The sequence below is a fragment of the Eurosta solidaginis genome, chromosome 1 (genome assembly GCF_040869045.1).
Source record: "Eurosta solidaginis isolate ZX-2024a chromosome 1, ASM4086904v1, whole genome shotgun sequence".
Classification (NCBI taxonomy): Eukaryota; Metazoa; Arthropoda; class Insecta; order Diptera; family Tephritidae; genus Eurosta; species Eurosta solidaginis.
Genome location: NC_090319.1, coordinates 53,804,886 through 53,824,906, shown reverse-complemented (window position 1 = coordinate 53,824,906; position 20,021 = coordinate 53,804,886). Strand labels below are relative to the sequence as shown.

The 20,021-nt window shown below is 36.0% G+C and overlaps 1 protein-coding gene across 13 annotated transcripts in view; it reads left to right on the top strand.

Moving 5' to 3' along the window:
• Positions 1–20,021, top strand: part of LOC137253408 (probable multidrug resistance-associated protein lethal(2)03659) — a 133,553-nt gene that overhangs the window by 52,581 nt on the left and 60,951 nt on the right. For all 13 annotated transcript variants that reach the window (XM_067790360.1, XM_067790388.1, XM_067790330.1 and 10 more), the window contains 2 exons: positions 7,301–7,392; positions 11,413–11,498. In XM_067790360.1, the coding sequence (XP_067646461.1) occupies positions 7,316–7,392; positions 11,413–11,498 (163 nt within the window). In that variant the 5' untranslated portion in view covers positions 7,301–7,315. The remainder of the gene's footprint in view (positions 1–7,300; positions 7,393–11,412; positions 11,499–20,021) is intronic.

Below are 20,021 nucleotides of genomic sequence, written 5' to 3'. Positions count from 1 at the left end.
CAAGCTTCGCTTATACATATTGTGACGAATATTAGCATCACTAAGCTGCTACTAAATAAATGCACAACAACAATATAGCAGCCACTCTTATGTAGAAGGCGACGAAGAGATATCTCACACACACAAATATGTAGTCATCAGCTGAAGTAGTTACTCACACATACACACGCATATGTCTATGGAAGAGGCGTGGACTACAGATATATATGTATATAGCTGGTAACTAACCACGCATGAGATGCAACAATTCTTGAAAGTGAAACGTCTAGACCTTTGGAGAAATATGCGGACGAGGCAATAGAGAGTATAAAAGCAGCTCCAACTGAGGAATGACTATTCAGTTTTGAGTTAAACACGCTATTTGTTGTGAAGTATAATTGTGAAGTACTACTCCCAAAGTAATCTAAATAAAGACCAGTTTGCAATACTGAATATTGCAGTAATTTATTCAACAGTTTAGCGATTCGAACGTTAGCAGAAGGTGCATAAATATCAGAAATCCCCAGAATTCGTTACAATATATTTTGCGTATGCGGATGTTAAGTTAAAGCTGAACTTCCTCGTTTGGAAAGCTAAAGCGAATATTTTCAGCATCCCTAATTTTTAATATATGCATGCCTTTGTGATTGGAGGAAATTAAAACAGTCGCCTCCGACTAATTCAAATAATTACAAGTCATTATTTTTATTATTTTTTCTTAAAGTAAAATACAGAAACTACTATATGTTTAAAATGTATGTATGTACTTAATTACGTGACGGATCCAGAAACTCATTAAAATTTTGTAATACATTGTGGGAAAATCTACAAATACGTAGGCTGTCACTCAAGTTTTGCGTCTAACCATGAAGAAGCAACGAGTAATCATTGTATGGTTTTTTGAAAGTGCTTTACAGGATGAACAACACACGATCCACATTTTGGGTATATCAGAGAAATTGAAAAAAAACTCAATTTGTAACATTTCAATTGAATTCGGTATGTTGAGATTTTGTTTAGCGATTAATTATTTTGCGAAAAAGCTTATTTGAAATGCCGCTAGAGATAAAGGGGAAATGAAAGAAGAGTTCGCATAGATAGCTTCAGTAATACAGTTGAGCTACATTCCACCTCTTTGGTGCAGAGAAGAATAATGAAAGATCTTTTCATTTACTGCTCCTCCCGAATTTACGAGGAGTACACGGATGAGCGCTTTATGTGCATCCGCCTCGTGCTCTAGCTTTGACCTTCCTCTCCTAAGAAGAACGGGATGTTTACGGGATCATTTCATGACTAGCTCAAGATTACATCGAGGCTTTCTTCAGATCAGGGGCTCCCGGGAAGGAAGCGATAATCAGGATAATTTGAGACTCAGTTTTGGGTTCATTTTGAAACAATTTTGGGACTAGCAGCGGGTCAACATGGAATGGTTTCGGGACTATTCGCGGCGCCTTCCTCGATTCTTTTTTGGGATCATTTAAACACGGTTACGAAGTTTATTTTCAAAATATTTACACAAGCATTTTGGAAATACTTCGGGACTGTCCCTTTTATTTTCGCAGCTATTTCCACATAACTCCGAAACTATCTGTGAAACACTTTTTTTGGATTATCCTGCGATAATTCCCGAACTGTTTGTGGGATCAATTTCGGTTTTGGGCCTATTTCGTTTTGATCTAAGGACTATCCATGACTCAACTATATGGTTGGCTCATCTCTACAGCAATAACAAACCTTCGTTAAGATTGGCAAAATCAGCCTGTTGGTGTTAGACGAATGGAATGGAATGAAAACATAAAACCTAGCAGCTTTTGTGTGTAGTAAGAAAATGTTGTCAATGTGTTGGTTTCATTTTGAGTTTGCAATCTCCTTCTGACAATCCCTACTCCAGTGAAATGAAAAAAACAAAATCAGCTGATGAGATGAGACAACCATATAGTTGAGCCATGGGACTATCGTTATGATTTTGCTGCTATTTACGGAAAATTTGCAGATCATTTGGTATCGTCTTTGAATTATTTCGGTTTTATTTATTTTGATTTATTTGAGTTTTTTTAATCTTTACAATAACAGTAGTGAAAAAAACAAGAAAGTTCTTGTAGTTAGATTTAAATGACCCCCAAATAGGCACGTAGCGAGCCTCATATGATCACGAAGGACCACCACAAATTCTTCCTGAAATGGCCCCGGCGTGTTTCTCAAACGACCAAGAAAGTTTACCATAATTACCCCAAAATATTATCTAAAATCATAACGAAATGACCCCCAATTGACCTCTAAGAATGAACCTCAAATAAAGTTCAGAGATGCTATTTATCTGCAAGTGCTCATCCCCGACGACCATTCAATTATCAATTGGAACCAATAATTATTAACCTTTTTTTCGGATTTTATCCTCAGAATACATATCCGAAATTTTGGTATGCCCCCATGTCCGCTGTGACATCGGTTATGAACAGCAGGAAGCATTCAACAATACTGTACCTCCTTCCCCTCTTCCTCGGGGTTAGTAGTCGTATGCAGCAATGCAACTTGCAGGTTGACTGGCACTGTTTCGAAAATTCCATTTCCCTTTAGCGATGCACCAGCTGTTGTAGAGGGTACCCTGAATGAAAGCTGCCTTCCTTTTTATGTTGCTTGAGATTGCTCCAATAGATCTCTTCAATTTGGCAGCCAAACATACATATTTAATGTTATCACACAAATCTATGCTCCAGAAAACGAAAATATATTGTAACGAATTTAGGGAAATTCCGCTTATTCCTAACCCCTTCTGTTACCGTTCGAATCGCTGAACTGTTGCATAAATAACTCCAATATTCATTAATGCAAAATGGTCTTTATTATACTATGTACAAACACACACCAAATTGGCAATTTATACCATTTGGGCAATTTATTACGCAATTTATCATATAAGAAATTGTAATAATAAATTGCCAATTTAAAAAAAAGCGTAATAAATTGTTTCAAACTGCAAATGCAACCTTGTAAAGTGTATTTATTGAGTAGATTTAAACGTCAGTTACGCATGGCTCAACTATATGGTTGGCTCATCTCATCAGCTGATTTTATTTTTTTCATTTCACTGGAGTAGGGATTGTCAAAAGAAGATGGCAAACTCAAAATGAAACCAAAACATTGAACACATTTTCTATTTTTTGTATTTAAAAAAATATATTTCAAAAAATTTAGATATTTGAGGTCGGAAAAAGTTGAATATTTGGTTTCAAGTTACAAAATATTTGCTTAAGATATTACGTCAATAGTTATATCACCAACATACAAGAGCCAATAAATTAATTCCGAAAGTAGCTAAAAATTACATTGACCTCTAGCCTCAAGTTTTAAGGGAACAAATTCCGCTTATTTGAAACCTTCAGCTTACGTATGAATCGCTGAACTGTCGAATAAATAACTCCAATATTCAGTAGTGCAAACTGGTATTTATTTAGTCTAATTTGGGAGTAGTACAATTATACTTCAATATCACGTACTTTACAAAAGCGTGTTTAAATCAAACGGATTAGTTATTACTCAGCTTGCGCTGCTTTTATACTCTCTGCTGCCTCGTCCGCATATTTCTCCAAAGGTCTAGATGTTTCACTTTCTAGAACTTTTGTATCTCCTGCTTGGTAATTAAATTATATGCGTGTGTTTGTGTGAGTAAGAACTTCGGCTGATGACTACATGTGTGTGTGTAAGATATCTCTTTACTTCGAGCTGCTGGTTATGTGTGTGCATGTACTTCTGGTCGCCTTCCATGTATGTGTGTAAATTATGATTGATGTGTTCATGTACACAAGTGCAGCTTGCTTTAATGTTTTTGTTGTTGTGCCTTTATTTACTAACAGCTTAGTGATGCTAAAATTCGTCACAATACATATATCGTCGGAATTTGGGTTTCAATAATCATACTAAAAGTGAATGTAGAGATTTCCGCGAATGTTGCATTGGAAATTGAATTTGAATACTTTTGAAATTCTTAACTAGAGGGCTCGGCGTGGTTTGTTTTAAATTTGTGTTCAAATTTACATAAATATATTAGCAACAGAGATTAATGAGTAACTGAAATACTATTTGAACTTAATAAAACGTTTAACAAGTAAATGATAGGCATGGTTACTTTACGGTTCCCCCACTTCCAGTCAAAAAATGTCTCATAACCAAACAAAATAATATACCGAATTGAAATAAAAAGTCACAGAAACTACCCCGTAAGGAGAATCTCCTTTACATGTTTTCAATTGGCGAATTTAACATGGCGATGTCCTAGACGGTGGAAATTGTCCGCGCTGCTTTAACTTTTCACTAGTCCGTAACTATATACAGATTTCTTTTTGGTGGAATAGTGCTGAGAAAGAGGCATACTCATATGTAGCCCCAGCTCGTTAAAACTGGTAGCAGTTTTTTGTCGATTTTATAACTGAAAATCTAGCTATTAACGAACTAATACTTATTTGGTTCTCTAGGTCTAGTTCTGAACCAGAATTTTTTATCACTAGTTGCTGACTTCCCTTGAGGGTAATTAACTAATATCATATGAAGTTAGAATAGGCTCGTCTTCTTTTGGTACAGCTTTGCTTACAGTCTTTGGTCATATGCCCCATATATTTCAGCTCCGCGGTCAATTATCTATTTTAATTTTATTTATAAATCACATTTGTTTACAAATTTTTATCAGTGCTATAGTGTTTTTGAATAATTTTTAGTTTAAAATTGTTAGTGTATACTTTTTTATCATACACAAGTGCCTGAGCTTCATACGGGAGTGCTTTTTCTTGGCACCATGATTCAATTACTAGAGGTTTGTTCTCCAATGATGGCAGATCTTTGACACTCCCAAGTTGAAAAACCTGGACGGGTTGCTTTTACGAAGTAAGGAAAACGGGGAATAAATAATTCAATACCCTTCAGTGAAAATTGTAGTAGAAAAATATCTTTGGTAGTATATTAGTAGTGATAATAAATTTGTAAATGTCAAAAGTTTTTGGGGAAATAATTAATTGTCTACTAAATATTTCGTGAATTGATAAAGTTATGTTGGTTTGGTCATACTTTCAGAAATTGTTTGAAGAATGCCGTACGTTAGAATTTTATTCAAAAATGCACTATCTCAAAATTTGTTTCAAAAACTCCCTATATTTGCATAAGTTCAATGCATTTTGTCATAAGAGGGAGTTAATGGAAAGCATTCTTAGAAGAAGCGTTCTTCAATCTACCTCTAATATAGGGCGGTTTTGTAACAAATCCTGAATTGAGAAATTTTTGAATAATATTTTGAGATATCACGATTTTGAACAGGCCGCCGACATGGGGTGATACGCTACTCAGCAGCCGCAATGAACGGACAAAAACAAAAATAAAAGAAAATGGCTTATTTTCTTAGAACTTTATATTCCTACCTTGCCTTTGACAGAAGAGTTAAGCTTTTGTGCGGTCCTGCTACACTGGGAGTATTCACCTTTTTCTTCTGAAATTTCGGAAAGCTCTTTTCGGTTGAGTATTCATCGAAGCGTTCCAGATAAACCCTTAATTTAGAATATTCGGAATACGTTCATTTGATACTACCTCACGAGGTCCGAATATATCAAATAAGTATATACGTAATATTTCAAATATAAACCTATTCCCAAAATTCTTAAATGGAGACGAATGTTCCGAACATACGGAATTAATAGAACAGAAGATTGACTTTTAATACGCGCCCAAAAATATCCAGAGAAGTGTCAAAAGACGCGTATTGACCTCGATAACAATAATTCGAAGGCGGAAATAAAAAATTTAGCTCGTTCAAAAATATTGACGAAAAACCGAAAAATTACCCCGGGTTGCGTTGGCGGCTTTCAGCTGAGCTTATAAAAAATTACCCTGGCCGGTCCAGCAATGAGGTGGGATCAGAATTAAATGCGTGCAAAATCCCTTTGTACACACAATCTTTTTCTGTGCACAAAAACATTACAACAACCGCATGAAAATTGCCAATTTCAACTGCAAATATCTCCGGACAGAGATACAATTTTTCTTTTCCACCTTCGGATTATTGTTGCCGAGGTCACCTCTGTCGATATTTTTAGACGCGTATTAGCAGTAGACTCCTATTTTAGACTTTTACCTGAATAAGTTAACATGCCCAATGAGTACATTTCGTTAGGGCATCTCCATTATTTACTAATGACATTTTTACGTAAATCGAGGTTTTGACGTTGAACGATGAATTTTAAATTGGTTTAGGTTTCGTATATTCATAGGTTTACGACAGTGCACGATTTTTTGGTGTCCTCACTTTTCATAAAATTACCTATGTTCAATGTTCAGCCATACTTATAGATGGAGGCATAGTTAATAAATCTTATAACTTTAAACGAGCAATTCTTGTTTGTTTCGAACGATCTCGGGAACGGCTCAACCGATTTAAATGAAATTTGGCACGGAGATAATGTATCACCTTCTAAGACTTTCTACCTAGGTGTTGCCACTCAGAATGTTTCACAAGGTATCAAACGAAAGGTATTTCACTCCGCATTACAATAGGGTTAGTAGGTTTGAGTAGGGTTGCCATTTAAGGTTGCCACCTATTCGAAATTAAAAAAAAGAAACGTTGCCAGCACAAGGAAACGTTGCCGAGCAAAGCTCTCTCGCCCAGGTACTTCACTATAAAATAAAAAAGAAATGTTCTAAGGAATTATGCAGTTCAGTACTTATCGGGTATTTGTAAACTGATTGCTTCCTATTTCTACTACTAATATTTTTCGAAAATTCGCAAAGAAACAACACAGTTAGCGGATGTCAATTCTATTTGGGAGCAAAATGGCTGCAATTGTCAAAAAATGTGTCTGTCGAGCAAACCTCTTGTGAATGAATCATGTCTTGGCACTTTCATAAGAAATTCAAGCAATCTTATATGATTTTTCCAGAAATTAGTTATAATAAAAATACAAATTATCCAGGAAGTACTGCTTTGCGAACCATTTAGCGCCCCTCTGTGAGTAGCCACCCACATTATAATCGATTTAGTAAGGGATATGCATGTCAGTAAGTAACCAACATACATCGTTTTACAGTTGTTTTCATTTCTGATTTGACTTCTGAGTAAATAAACTTACTGTTACTTATTCAGATCGTTTACCTCAATTACGTCTAGATAACGATGTACATGTGTACACTAAATTATTTTCAAGCTAAAAATCTATTATTGTTTACTTTTATATTATCTCACATGTTTGCATGATTTTGTATTAAGCAGATGTAGTCATTGTTATTGTTTAATAATATGCAAGTTTTACATTTACTTTCCTTCTGTTTTTTTTTCCTTTTGTAGCTTTAAACAAACACAATGCAATCAGTGAAAACTGAGGATTTGCCGGAGAATCCGCGTGAAAATTGCAGTGCAATATCAGCGCTTTGTTTTTGGTAAGTTAACAAAACGATTAACGATTGTAAAGCAAGCTTTTTGGAAGCTATCGATAATGTTTGACAGCTGATAGTGAAATTCACTAAAGCGCCAAATACACGACACGAACATTTCCGCGAACATTCCCGTTATGTCATGTTTCTGCGACCTTTTCTGTCGTGTATGGTGGTGTTTGCCAGTTCACGCAAATGTTCGCCAAAAATCAAAATATTTTAATTTTTGGCGAACATTTGCGCGAACTGTTCGTGCATGTATGGCGAAATAGCTCATAATCGTAGTAATTTCTGAACGGAACAGACGTGCGCGGAAAAGTAAAATGGACAATAAAAAATTTCTGAGTGAATTTATTGAAATGTATAAATCTTTGCCATCATTGTGGCAAGTAAAAAGCAAAGATTATTGTAATAGAATTAAAAAGAATAATGATTATGCGACTTTAATCGAAAAATTAAAAGACGTAGATCCTGATGCCACAAAGGATACAGTTATAAAAAAAATAAGTAGTTTGCGGGCGCAATACCGGCGTGGATCCAAGAACTGCTCGTTTTTTAAACCATTCTTTGCACCAAATTCTTTTTTTGCGATCTTCTCTCTTTTTTTACGCTTAATTGCCACAGCGAGCAATATTGCTGCAGCACAATTGTTGTCCGTATTCATCGCTGTTTGAAAGAGAACTAATGTTCGGCCAAAAGTTCGTATGGTGTATGGCCAAAGCTGCGAACAAGATTGCGGAATGTTCGCGGAAATGTTCATGTCGTGTATTTGGCGCTTAAATTTTCGACGATATTCGCCATCGCCACATTCAAGATCAATAAAATTGTTAGCTTGTGAGCGATGTTAAAACGGAGGACCTGAATGGCGCAGTCGCTATTGCAAATCGTTAATTAAACTCTCGACAAATTGCATCGTTAAAGCTTCGAGAATTCGCCTTCGAAGGAAAGCACCTTCATATCTAATTACGCTTAAAAAAAAATCATAATATTCTTTAAGTATTTGGCTTCGTTAGTTAACACAAGCCGACAAAATTTAACCCACATTCAGATCTTGAAACCAGACTATATATTTCCGAAGTTTTATGATGCGCTGAATACAAATCTGGTTTTTGAGATGTCCTAACCTAAAAGTGCAAAAAACACAGTTTTTGCCCATATTTGAGGTTATGTAGCCTTAACCCCTAGGTGCAGGAAAATCTAGAAACATGAAAATTTCAAAATGTCATATCTCAGCGGAAAAAAATGATATTTGAGCAAACTCAACGCCATTTGAAAGAAGAAGACTTGTACTTAAAGATGCTAGCCTATTATTTTGGTGAAAGAAAACATCTGCAAGGCTACATAACCTCAAAGATGGGCAAAAACGGTGTTTTTTGCACTTTTGGGTTAGGATATCTCGAAACCAGAGCTGATAGAGCATTTTGAGGCCAGATTTCGATTCATCGCATCAAAATCCTTCGAAAATATATAGTCCGGTTTCTGGGTGTGAGATGCTGTCGGCCTGTGTAATCAAAGATTAATGAATATCGATAACAATTTGTTATTGAATTTATCTATTCGTTATAAAAAGATGTCAAATATCGCTAGAAAGTGCTAAACAATTCCAGTACTGATAATGGAGTTTTATCGATAGTGACGAGTATTTCAAAAGGCCCTGTCATAATTGCCATATCGATACCGATATGAAACAGCTGGTCCAACCAACCCTTTGGAAATCCATGCAATCGATTTGAGGTGAAAAATCATAACGCCCTAGTCATAATCATACCATAGCCAACCAATTGGTTTTTGGCTTTTCGCCATATCAGTAACCTATAAATACAAGTTTACTATAAGGGAATTCAGAATTTTGTGCATTTGCCGTTGGAAACGTTGCTATAGCAATTATAAGCTATGGATCGTGAGCAAATTTTTTCATTTTAAATTTTTTCTTTCAATTTTTTGTTCTGTTTTCACAGTTGATGATTTGCTATTCAATACTGAAAAAATAAACTACGGTTTTTGATGTTGCGTTTTTACAATGACGTAGCAAATGGAGGCAGCAATTCACCGCGCAGAGATGAAGAACCCGATCCCGCAATCGATGATGATGGAATATATATCCCCCCGCCCGATTATGACGAAGTTAGGATAACAATAACCAGATTGAAAAACAACAAGGCCGTGGGCGCTGATGGATTGCCTGCGGAGCTATTCAAGTACGGCGGCGAGGAGTTGGTAAGGCGCATGCAGAAGCTTCTTAGCAAAATATGGGCGGACGAGTGCATGCCCGACGGTTGGAATCTAAGTATTCTTTGCCCAGTCCACAAGAAGCGGGATACTGCAAAATACACCAACTATCGTGGAATCAGCCTTCTTAATATCGCATATAAGGTCCTTTCAAGTGTATTGTGCGAGAGATTGAAGCCCACCGTGAACCGGCTTATTGGACCTTATCAGTGCGGCTTCAGACCTGGTAAATCTACCATCAACCAGATTTTCACAATGCGCCAAATCTTGGAAAAAGTCCGTGAAAAGAGAATCGACACACATCACCTCTTCGTCGACTTTAAAGCCGCCTTCGACAGCACGAAAAGGAGCTGCCTATATGCCGCTGTCTGAATTTGGTTTCCCCGCAAAACTTATACGGCTGTGCAAAATGACGTTGAGCAACACCATCAGCTCAGTCAGAATTGGGAAGGACCTCTCCGAGCCGTTCGAAACTAAACGTGGTTTCAGACAGGGTGACCCCCTATCGTGCGATTTCTTTAATTTGATGCTGGAGAAAATTATACTAGCTGCAGAACTTAACCGCACTGGAGCAATATACTATAAAAGCGTGCAATTACTGGCATATGCTGATGATATTGATATCATCGGCCTAAACACCCGCGCTGTTAGTTCTGCTTACTCCAAACTGGAAAAAGAAGCGGCAAAGATGGGTTTGATGGTGAATGAGGACAAAACGAAGTACCTGCTGTCATCGAGCAAAGAGTCGGCGCATACGCGCCTTGGCAACCACGCTACGGTTGGCAGCCATAATTTAGTAAATAGTAAGAGACTTCGTTTATTTGGGAACCAGCATCAACACTAGCAACAACATCAGCACTTAAATCCAGCGAAGAATCAATCTTGCCAATAAATGCTACTTTGGACTAGGTAGGCAATTGAAAAGTAAAGTCCTCTCTCGGCGAACGAAAATCATACTCTACAAGTCACTTATCGTACCCGTCCTGCTATATGGGGCAGAAGCATCGACCATGACAACAGCAGATGAAGCGGCTTTGGGAGTGTTCGAGAGAAAAGTTCTTCGAAAGATTTATGGACCTCTACGCGTTGGCGATGGCGAGTACCGAAGAAGATTTAATGATGAGCTGTACGAGCTATACGCAGACATCAACATAGTCCAGCGAATTAAAACGCAGCGGCTGCGTTCGCTAGGCCATGTTATGCGAATGAAAGATGATGCTCCGACCAAGAAAGTGTTTCTATCGGAACCTGCCTATGGAAGCAGAGGTAGAGGGCGGCCCCCCTCCGTTGGAAGGACCAGGTGGAAAACGATTTAAACTCCCTTGGTGTGACCAATTGGCGCCGGTTGGCGGAGCGAAGGAGCGACTGGCGCGCCTTGTTGGACGGCCATAATCGTTTAGACGGTTAAGCGCCAATTAAGTAAGTAAGTAAGTTTACAAATACAATGATGCTAGACCGTTTGCAAAAAATCCTGAACTCCCTTTATGATTTTGATCAATTTATTCACTTTTTTACTACGAGCCTTATTATTTGGGCAATTTGTTAGTAATTTTTTGCTTTTTTATGAAATTGTCACATTTTTTAGGTTAAGGCACCAATAATCGAAGAGCAAAAAAATAGTTATGACTAAGGCGCTATGACTATGGCAAAAAGTATGGCTGCACCTTTATTTATGTTAACAATGCTGCTTAACGATAATATTCTATTGTCGATAGTGTAGCTTTTTCGATAGTGTTTCCAATGTCGTTTGTTGCAATTTTTCATTAATTAATTATAATATTTGAATTTACTTTTTAGGTATACGTTACCAATATTTTTCAAAGGTCGAAAAAGGACCTTGGACACTAAAGATTTATATAAGCCGTTAACAGTACACAAATCAGGTGAGTTTATGATTTAATGTAACTACCTTAGTCTTAAGAAGGCAACACAGAGTGCCCCCGCAGAGATGGGGCTTAGTTAGATATTAATCCAGGGTCGTTCTGTGATTACATCTGAAATGAAAAGGGGCTTAAGTCAAACCGACTCGAATGCGAAGTCTCGTTGAATTTGGTCAAAATAGAAAGAGAAAAGATGTGAAAAGTTAGATTAAGATTGGCTGCATAATCAAAGAAAGGCAAAAATTTGGTAGAATATGGGCAATGAAGGTTGAAAAAGAAGAAGCGCGCCAGAAAGCAGAAAAGGGAAAAGAGGGAAGATTAAAACAAAAGGAAAAAAAGGAAAGCATAGAGAAAGGTCATATAGATAAATGGGAGGAGAAGTGTAGGTGCGGCAGACTTTGCCCTGCTCGAACTTTGGTGCCCGTATAGCTTTAAAATACTGCTCTTATTACGTTTCATCTCTCCCCATTTCATTTTCAGTTTAAACTACACTTTTTACCCATCCAGCACTTTCTCCATTTTCCTCGCTATACGCAAAATTAAGCCTCCGTCGGTTCCTTTTGCTCTCTTCCGCCCTCTCCCATTCCCCCGGTCCGTTTTGCTTCTTCTTCATCTGCATCATAATGATCTATCAGAAGTTAGAAATATATTGCGAGAGGTTTCCCTGTGGGCTTCCCGATGTAGACTCAGCGTTAATTCCGATAAAGTTGAGCTTGTCTTATATACCAAACGATACAAAATACAATCGTTAAACCTACCAGAACTAAATGGGGTGCGCCTAAGCCTGACAGAAAGCCACATTTCTAGGCGTAATTTTAGACAAAAAGCTTAACTGGAAGGACAACGTTATTCAGCGACAAAAGAAAGCTTACATTGCATTATATACGTGTAAAAGAGCCATTGGCAAAAAATGGGGACTCACCCCCAACATATGCAGATGGATTTATACCGCGATTATCAGACCCATACTGCTGCATGGGGTAGTCGTATGGTGGCCAGCCTTGAGCAAGGCATCAAACCTAAACTTGTTGGGTAAAGTCCACAGATCTAGCATGATAAGCATAACCGGGGCTCTAAGAACAACGCCTAGCGAAGCTCTTCAGGTCATTCTTGACATCCTTCCATTGGATCTAGCTGGACCTCGAGAAGCGGCAACGTCAGCCCTGCGTCTAAGGGAGTTGTGTTGGAACAACAAGACCACAGGACACTCCTAGCACGGATCGCTGTGCGTCCACAACAGTTGCGGAAACCAACTTTAAGATAAACATACCCAACAGGGATGCCTGGACGGAGTCGGATAAGTGCCTTGCTATGAGCAGCATCATTTCCATATACACGGACGGCTCCAAGCTAAACGGTAGAGTTGGAGGTGGAGTATACTCAAGGGACCTTGACCTCCAGCTCTCATTCAGACTACCCGACCACTGCAGTGTTTTTCAGGCAGAAGTTGCAGCCATAATGGAAGCCGCAGCTATGATAGGGACATACAATGTCGGCAAAGAAATTTTTATCTTCAGCGACAGCCAAGCTGCCATAAAATCTCTTGGCTCCCACTCGTTCAATTCTGAACTAGCACTAAACTGTCGCCGATCTCTTCAAGAGATGGCTCAACAGAACCGTGTACACCTCACATGGGTACCTGGACATAGGGATATCGAGGAAAACTGCATTGCGGATGAACTCGCTAGGCAGGGTACAACCAGGCAGGTTCTCCCTGGACAAGAACGCTTAGGTATACCCCTGTCCACATGCAAGCTAATGCTAAAAGGGCACATCTACCGTCAAGCCGACGAAAGATGGCTACAAACACCGTGGTGTCGAACATCGAAAGAAACCTGGCCTAAATGGGATCCTAAAAGATCCCGTCACGTGTACAACCTAAGAAGGGATACAATTTCCACACTTGTGGGGGCACTAGCGGGTCATTCCCGCATATGTAGGCATGTAGAAAGGTTAGGAGCGCCTTATCGTCGTTGCTGTAAGAGTTGTAAAGAGGATGAGGAGGAGGAAACGGTGTTTCACCTCATTTGCAACTGCCCAGCACTAAGCGGAGCACGGCAGCGCTTTCTGGGAGCTATATTTCTTGATAATCTGAGCCAGGTTGTGGAGCATGACGTCAAGGACCAGGTATCTTTCATCAGGTCCTCAAAATGGTTCGAAGGGGAAAGGTAACGGTGTTTTTCGTGGTATCACAACGGGCCTAATACTACTGGCCTAAATGTGCCCTCGGGCAGCCACCCTAACCTAACCTAACCTAGAAATATATGCTTTCGAGAAATCGAAGCCAGACGGAGCTCAGAACCGGAACTGAGTTTTAAATCTACACCGAAACATTACAGGAAACCGGATTTGAAACCGAAGCTGGAAAAGAAAATGTCCAGAATCGAACTCGAAATCGACTTCTTAGCTGGAATTGAGCCAGAAACCCGAGTCGAAAACGAGGCTGGAACTGAAACTAAGTCCTGTAACCGATATCGGTAGCAGAATTTAATCCGAAAACAAAACCGAAGTCTATACCAATAGCAGACACCAAAACCGGCATCGAAACCGAAAGCGTAGCCGTGTTCCCGGAAACATAACAAAAAGAGAAACTGTAGTCGGAATCGGAACCGCACCTAAAAGAGATAGCGAGTCGAAACAAAAATTAAAACTCAAACTCAAACCGATACGGAATTAACTGGTTGATCAAAGATATAGTACAACATTGCGCAAACAAGAGATGTTTAGTGCCCTTGGCTAGTCAGTTTGAGTCTAGTCATGTGTTAACACTTTCACTCAAATGCAACAATCTCTCTAATTCTATAAATTAGTATCTAATTGAGTTATAATAAATATAAATATTTACTTAGTGAAACGATCAATTTAATAGATGTATAGTTAAAACAATTACCTTAATTAAATTATAAAAGCAACTATAAGAGTTACATTTTATACTTAAAAGTTGCTCACGCTTCTAAAAACTGCTCGCATTTACATAGGTAACTGTAATACTTACAATAGAAACCTTTTCATCACCACGTACTAAGTGTGTCAATAAATATAATGTTTTAAATTAAGAATTGATGAATGCTCTGACACACTCAAAAGTAACATCGTTCACATCTACATGTGATATATTTTAGCTGGCTCTGTGTTGATTTTGTACATTTCTCGTTTATTTTATATTTAAATCCTTATTGATAAACTATTTAAATTAGGCTGGTTCGATGTTTTTTTGCATCTTTGCTCACGGTATGCGGGAGTCCTGAATGTATGCGTAAGGTGTAAGCGTAAGTGCAAGCGTAGTCTTTGTAAGTGGTATGCTATATGTGGATATATGAAGAATGTAAACGCGAAATCATACAGCACGTCCCCTACATATAAATTTCAGTCTCTGAGCATATATGCAACTTTTTTGCATGCAAGTACGCGAATAGTTGTATACACTGATGCTTCATTGGAAATAAAGAGTCAGAGCGTGTTTACAAAAAGAAAACAGGTTGAAAGGTTTAAGTTGAAATTTCTTTCATCATAGGATTTGGTTTGTTGAAACATCTTTGTTCTTTTGAGCAAAAAAAAAAAACAAAAATTAAATGTATGTTTGTTTGTTTAATGGTGTGTTCAATGTATACTTAATAATTAAGAATTCATGAGTTTAACACCGGCTTATAATAATTGAATATTCAATTATTATGTTTGTTTAAGAGAAACTGAAAAGAAAGAAACATTTAATGTCATATTGCGATGGTACCATTTCGAATACCTCCACGTAATCATCATCAGGCAATTTCGTAATGTAATCAAAGGTTTCGCCGAGATTCGAACCGCGAATCACACGTTGAAACTGCAGTTGCCTTAACTAAAATAAAATGATATAAATTAATAAAAAAAAATTAAATAAAGTGAAATAAAAGAAAATATAGTAAAATTAAATAAAATATATTATTTATAACATTACAATAAAAACATAAAATTAAATTAAATAAACAATATAAAAAAGTATAAATAAAATAAAATGAAATAAAAAAACACGATAAAGTAAAATAAAATACATTAAAATACATAAAAAAATACAAGAAATAAAGTAAAATAAAATAAATCAAATCAAAACAAAATAAAAAAAAAATTAAATAAATCAAAATAAAATAAATCGAAAGAAAATAAAGTAATTAATTTAAATAAATTAAATAGAAACAAAATAAAGTAAAGTAATTAACAAAAAAATAATAAAATCAAATAAAGGGAAAAGAAGTTAAATTTAATAAAATTAAATTAATGAAAAGTAAAATAAAATAAATAAAATCAAATTAAATTAAACTAAATAAAACTAAGACTAATAAAATTTAATTCAATCGATTTTTAATGAAAAAAATAAAGTTAAATAAATGAACTAAAAAAAAAAAAAAAAAAAAAAATCCTATAAAATAAATAAAAATACTATAAATAGAAATAAAATAAAATAAAAAATAGAGTAAAGTAAAATAAAATAAAATAAAGGGAAGTGAAATTAAATTAATAAAAAGTAAAGTAAAATGAATATAATCAAACAAAAATTGAATTAAATAAAATAAAATAAAACTAAACAAATTAAATTTAATTAAATTTTTAATCGACGAGTTACCTGTTTGTTATCGAAAAATTTTCAACTTATCATCGAAAAATTAGTGATACGTTATCATAATTTTATCGATTTTTTTCTGATTGTTACCAGTGTTGTCCAAAAGTTATCGATTTGTTCTCAAAAAGTTATCGATTACTTACCGAAGAATTGTCGACATGTTGTAAAATGGATGTCAATTTGTTTTTGGAAACTTATGGATTATGTTATGGGAGTGCTACCAAGGTTTAAAATCGATAACAAACAACTATAAAGATCCGGTTAATAACCGTACTTTTGGATATCCAGTGAAAGCAAGAAATTTATGTACCATATATGTATATTTAATATTAATAACAATAAAGTCTTGGGGCATTTAAATCAATTAACAGTGAATACAAAAAAGACTCCTATTGAGAAATGTGTAATATGATGTTAAACTATCTTCTTAATAATAATGTAATAATCTACAAACATATTTTGTGAATACTTTTTCGATGTTTGCTTCGTTGATTTCTGATATGCAGATATTCAACTTTTATATTCCGGTATCCGGAAATACGGATATCCGAATTTTCCGTTTACGTATCCGGATATCCGAACAGCGGGGGCTGATGATTGCCGATGGAGTTTTCACATTTGCTGTCTACATAATTGAATTCCTAGATTTTATCCAGTATAAGAAACTGGTGTGAGGTTTCCCTCTACCAGCTTAGGTTTAATCGATTTAATGGACTTACACTTAAGTAAATTAGACAAGATCCGCTCTTCTTAAGGATCAATTCAACGACGAACGGTGAGGTGTGCGCTTCTTGCAGTGCCCGATTTACAAGAGAGCTGATCGTTGGAAACAGTTGGTTGAATGATCACAAATTGGAAGAGAAGCTCGGTCTTAACCTTCTCCAAGGTATACCCTGTCAAAATATTTTTATAATTACTATTATCAGTCACATGTTTTCATGATTTTTGCATCCCATATAGCATGTTCGATTATTCAACTTTTTTCAAAAACCGGTTTTCCGATTATTCGAAAAATTTTAATTAGAAAAAAACCTGTTTTACCCGGGTAAACCGGATAAGACGGTTATTTAGTACTTGCCCAAAATAATAAAATTTCCGTTCAGCCAAAAATAAAAGGTTAACATACCAATGGTAAATCGTTTATTAAAAACAAAACAAATTCAATGTGTATTTAATACAGTTATAAACAAAAGAATATCAAGTCATATTTCATTTCACAGTATAATATCGATTTATGGTAACAAAAGTCCTCATATGTGAAGACTTTACTTATTGCAATTAAAGTAGTCTTTTAAAAATAAAATACAGTTTAAATGTTTGGGGCTCAATCTATTCTTTTTTTCAGTCTTTATAAAACTTGAGACAGAAAATGCTTTTTTACTCAATATGATAATTTGGCAAAATATAAAAAATTGTCCAAAATACCTTTGTCGCACTTTTTCGCTAAATTATTTGGGTTTTGAATATCGCGAATGGTCTTATCCAACTCACTCTTTAAATCATTTTCTGAATTCTGGGCCCGAATCGTAACATGCGATCACGGATCGGCAACTATACGAAAGAAAATTACGTGATACGTCAAACGTATAAACAAAATGGGATTATAACATACGATAGCAAACGAGACGTAATTTATTTTCAATTCACAATAAATTCTACGATCCACATTAGATTGGATTGTATTTTTAGCTCACACTAGATTTTGAACTGTCAAATTTGTTGCCAAAATATAAAAAATAAAGTAAATAACTGCGATGGATCAAATTTTATTGTTTTGTTTGAGCTCCAGTAATAGCGAAGGCGATGAAAAGATAGTCCAAAGGCGGTTAAGATAGTGCAGTAACCCTTTGGACTTATCGAACAAAGCGCTAGCATATCATCATATATATTATTTCTAATTGCTGTTTTCATGTACGGATCTCTTTTTCGCTCTTATTTGGAATCCAAATCTATAAATAAAGTTTTCGTTGTAAAGATGTAGAGTCGGGCTATTAGCGAGCTTTGGGCAATTTTGGTCGTAGTGCTTTTTTTTAGCTACATTTTATTAAAATAATTTGTTAAAAATAAACGATTGTGAGCACACAAAGAAATCTATTTGTACTATGGCACTATTGTGAATATTTGCACTGCATTACCGGCAGTTGCTCTCATATGCCGGATGGGTACGGCTCGTTTATGTATTATATCTTTGAAACAAAAAATTATTGCAGTTTCTTGAAGAGATTGCGCTTAACTTAAGAAGCTTTTAGTTACTTTATGGAGAAGATAAATTTGAACCAAGCCAATACCAAAGCAGGTGTCTCGTCATAAATTCCGCCAATATTTCCTTGTGGCTTGGATTAAGCTTGTTTGATGTCGAACTTTGTTAATAATAACAGTTTGAAATTTGTTATTATATTTTACTTATTCATCTATTTTAACAATTTTTTTACATTTTCAGTGAAATTTGTGTGTATACGATCGCCAGTTTGTGTTCGAATGAAAGTGGAACGGAACGTATACGTTCAGTCACTCGTCACGTATGTTGCGATCCAAAATTACGGTCGAAGTAGTACGTTCACGTAAGTCATAATCCGAAAATCATATTTTTACGTGACGAGCTATACAATCACGGATGTTACGATTTGGCCCCTGAATCTGACAGTGATCCAGATATCGATAAAAATTTAACATGTTGCCGTATTTCGATAAACTTTCAAAGGCCTTTATAGTCCTTCTGAAAAACCGGTTCACCGAAGAAAAAACCGGGATATTCGATATTCGAAATTTTAAGAAAAAAAAACGTCCAAAAATTAAGAAAAAACCGACTCACCCTAAGTAAATATACATATTTCTTATATTCATTTTCTAGCAATTAACCAATCTCTATTTCTATTTGTTTGTTATTCCATACATTTTAATCAATCAAAAATGCGCAGTCTGCTTAATGCCACAGTGTGTGTTAAATGAATATTTATTGTTTTTATTCGTACTTTTTGTTATTGTTGTGTTTGTTTTTAAATTCTTTGTAGATCTCATCAATTGAATTCAACTTGTGTCTTTCTTATAAGTTTGAGTACTTCTGTATTTGGTTCTCTTTGTTTTCCTTGGTTCCAGGTCAAGCCAATGACAATAAAATTTTATGTTTAGCTAGGCTATGAAAAAATAGTTTCGTTGTACTTGTTACACAATTCGTATGGCATTTTTAAGCTGCTTGTACTAGAATTAAATTCTTCGAAACTATAGCCTCTTGACCAAACTTTTATTACATCTTGTCATATTTCTATTACAAGTACAGTAGATATTTTTATTATGAAAGGTATGCCATACTTTTTTTTGTAATACTCCAATAGTACAGATTTAAGAGCAGAACATTTTTACTTTCGGAAGGTAATTAGGTTGAATTGGCCGTTCAATAAAGACCTCACATAGACTGAATGTGTCTGTAGTGTCGGAAGGCAATTAAACGTGATATAATTGTGTTGAACGTAGTGCCATTTTGATGCACATTCCCCTTGAACAAAATGCTGCTCTTTTAGTATGGCTAGTCGTCGCTCCGTTCAAACTAATTGGTGCGAGCAATGCATCTACTTATATCTTTTACAGAGCATTTAGTTACTTCCTAAAGTACCGGCAGTATATTATTGTCGTGTATTCTAGAGCTGGGCATTCATACATATAGTGCAAGATTGTTTCCGCCTCCGGCAAATGATGTTAAAAAGTAGACACATTCTCTCAACACGCAGGTTAAGCGGCCAGTATCTCGTGATTATGGCAGTGCTCCTAAAGATTTCTCTACTTGACCTATTAAGTAGGCGCTCTGTACTGCTATTATCGGTGGTCAGGTTTGCTTGGTTATCTTGCAGGTGTCCGAGGAGTACCAGTTGGGGACCACAAACTCCATGAATCTGTAATGTATGTTTCTTTGATTGATGTAAGTGGATGATGCA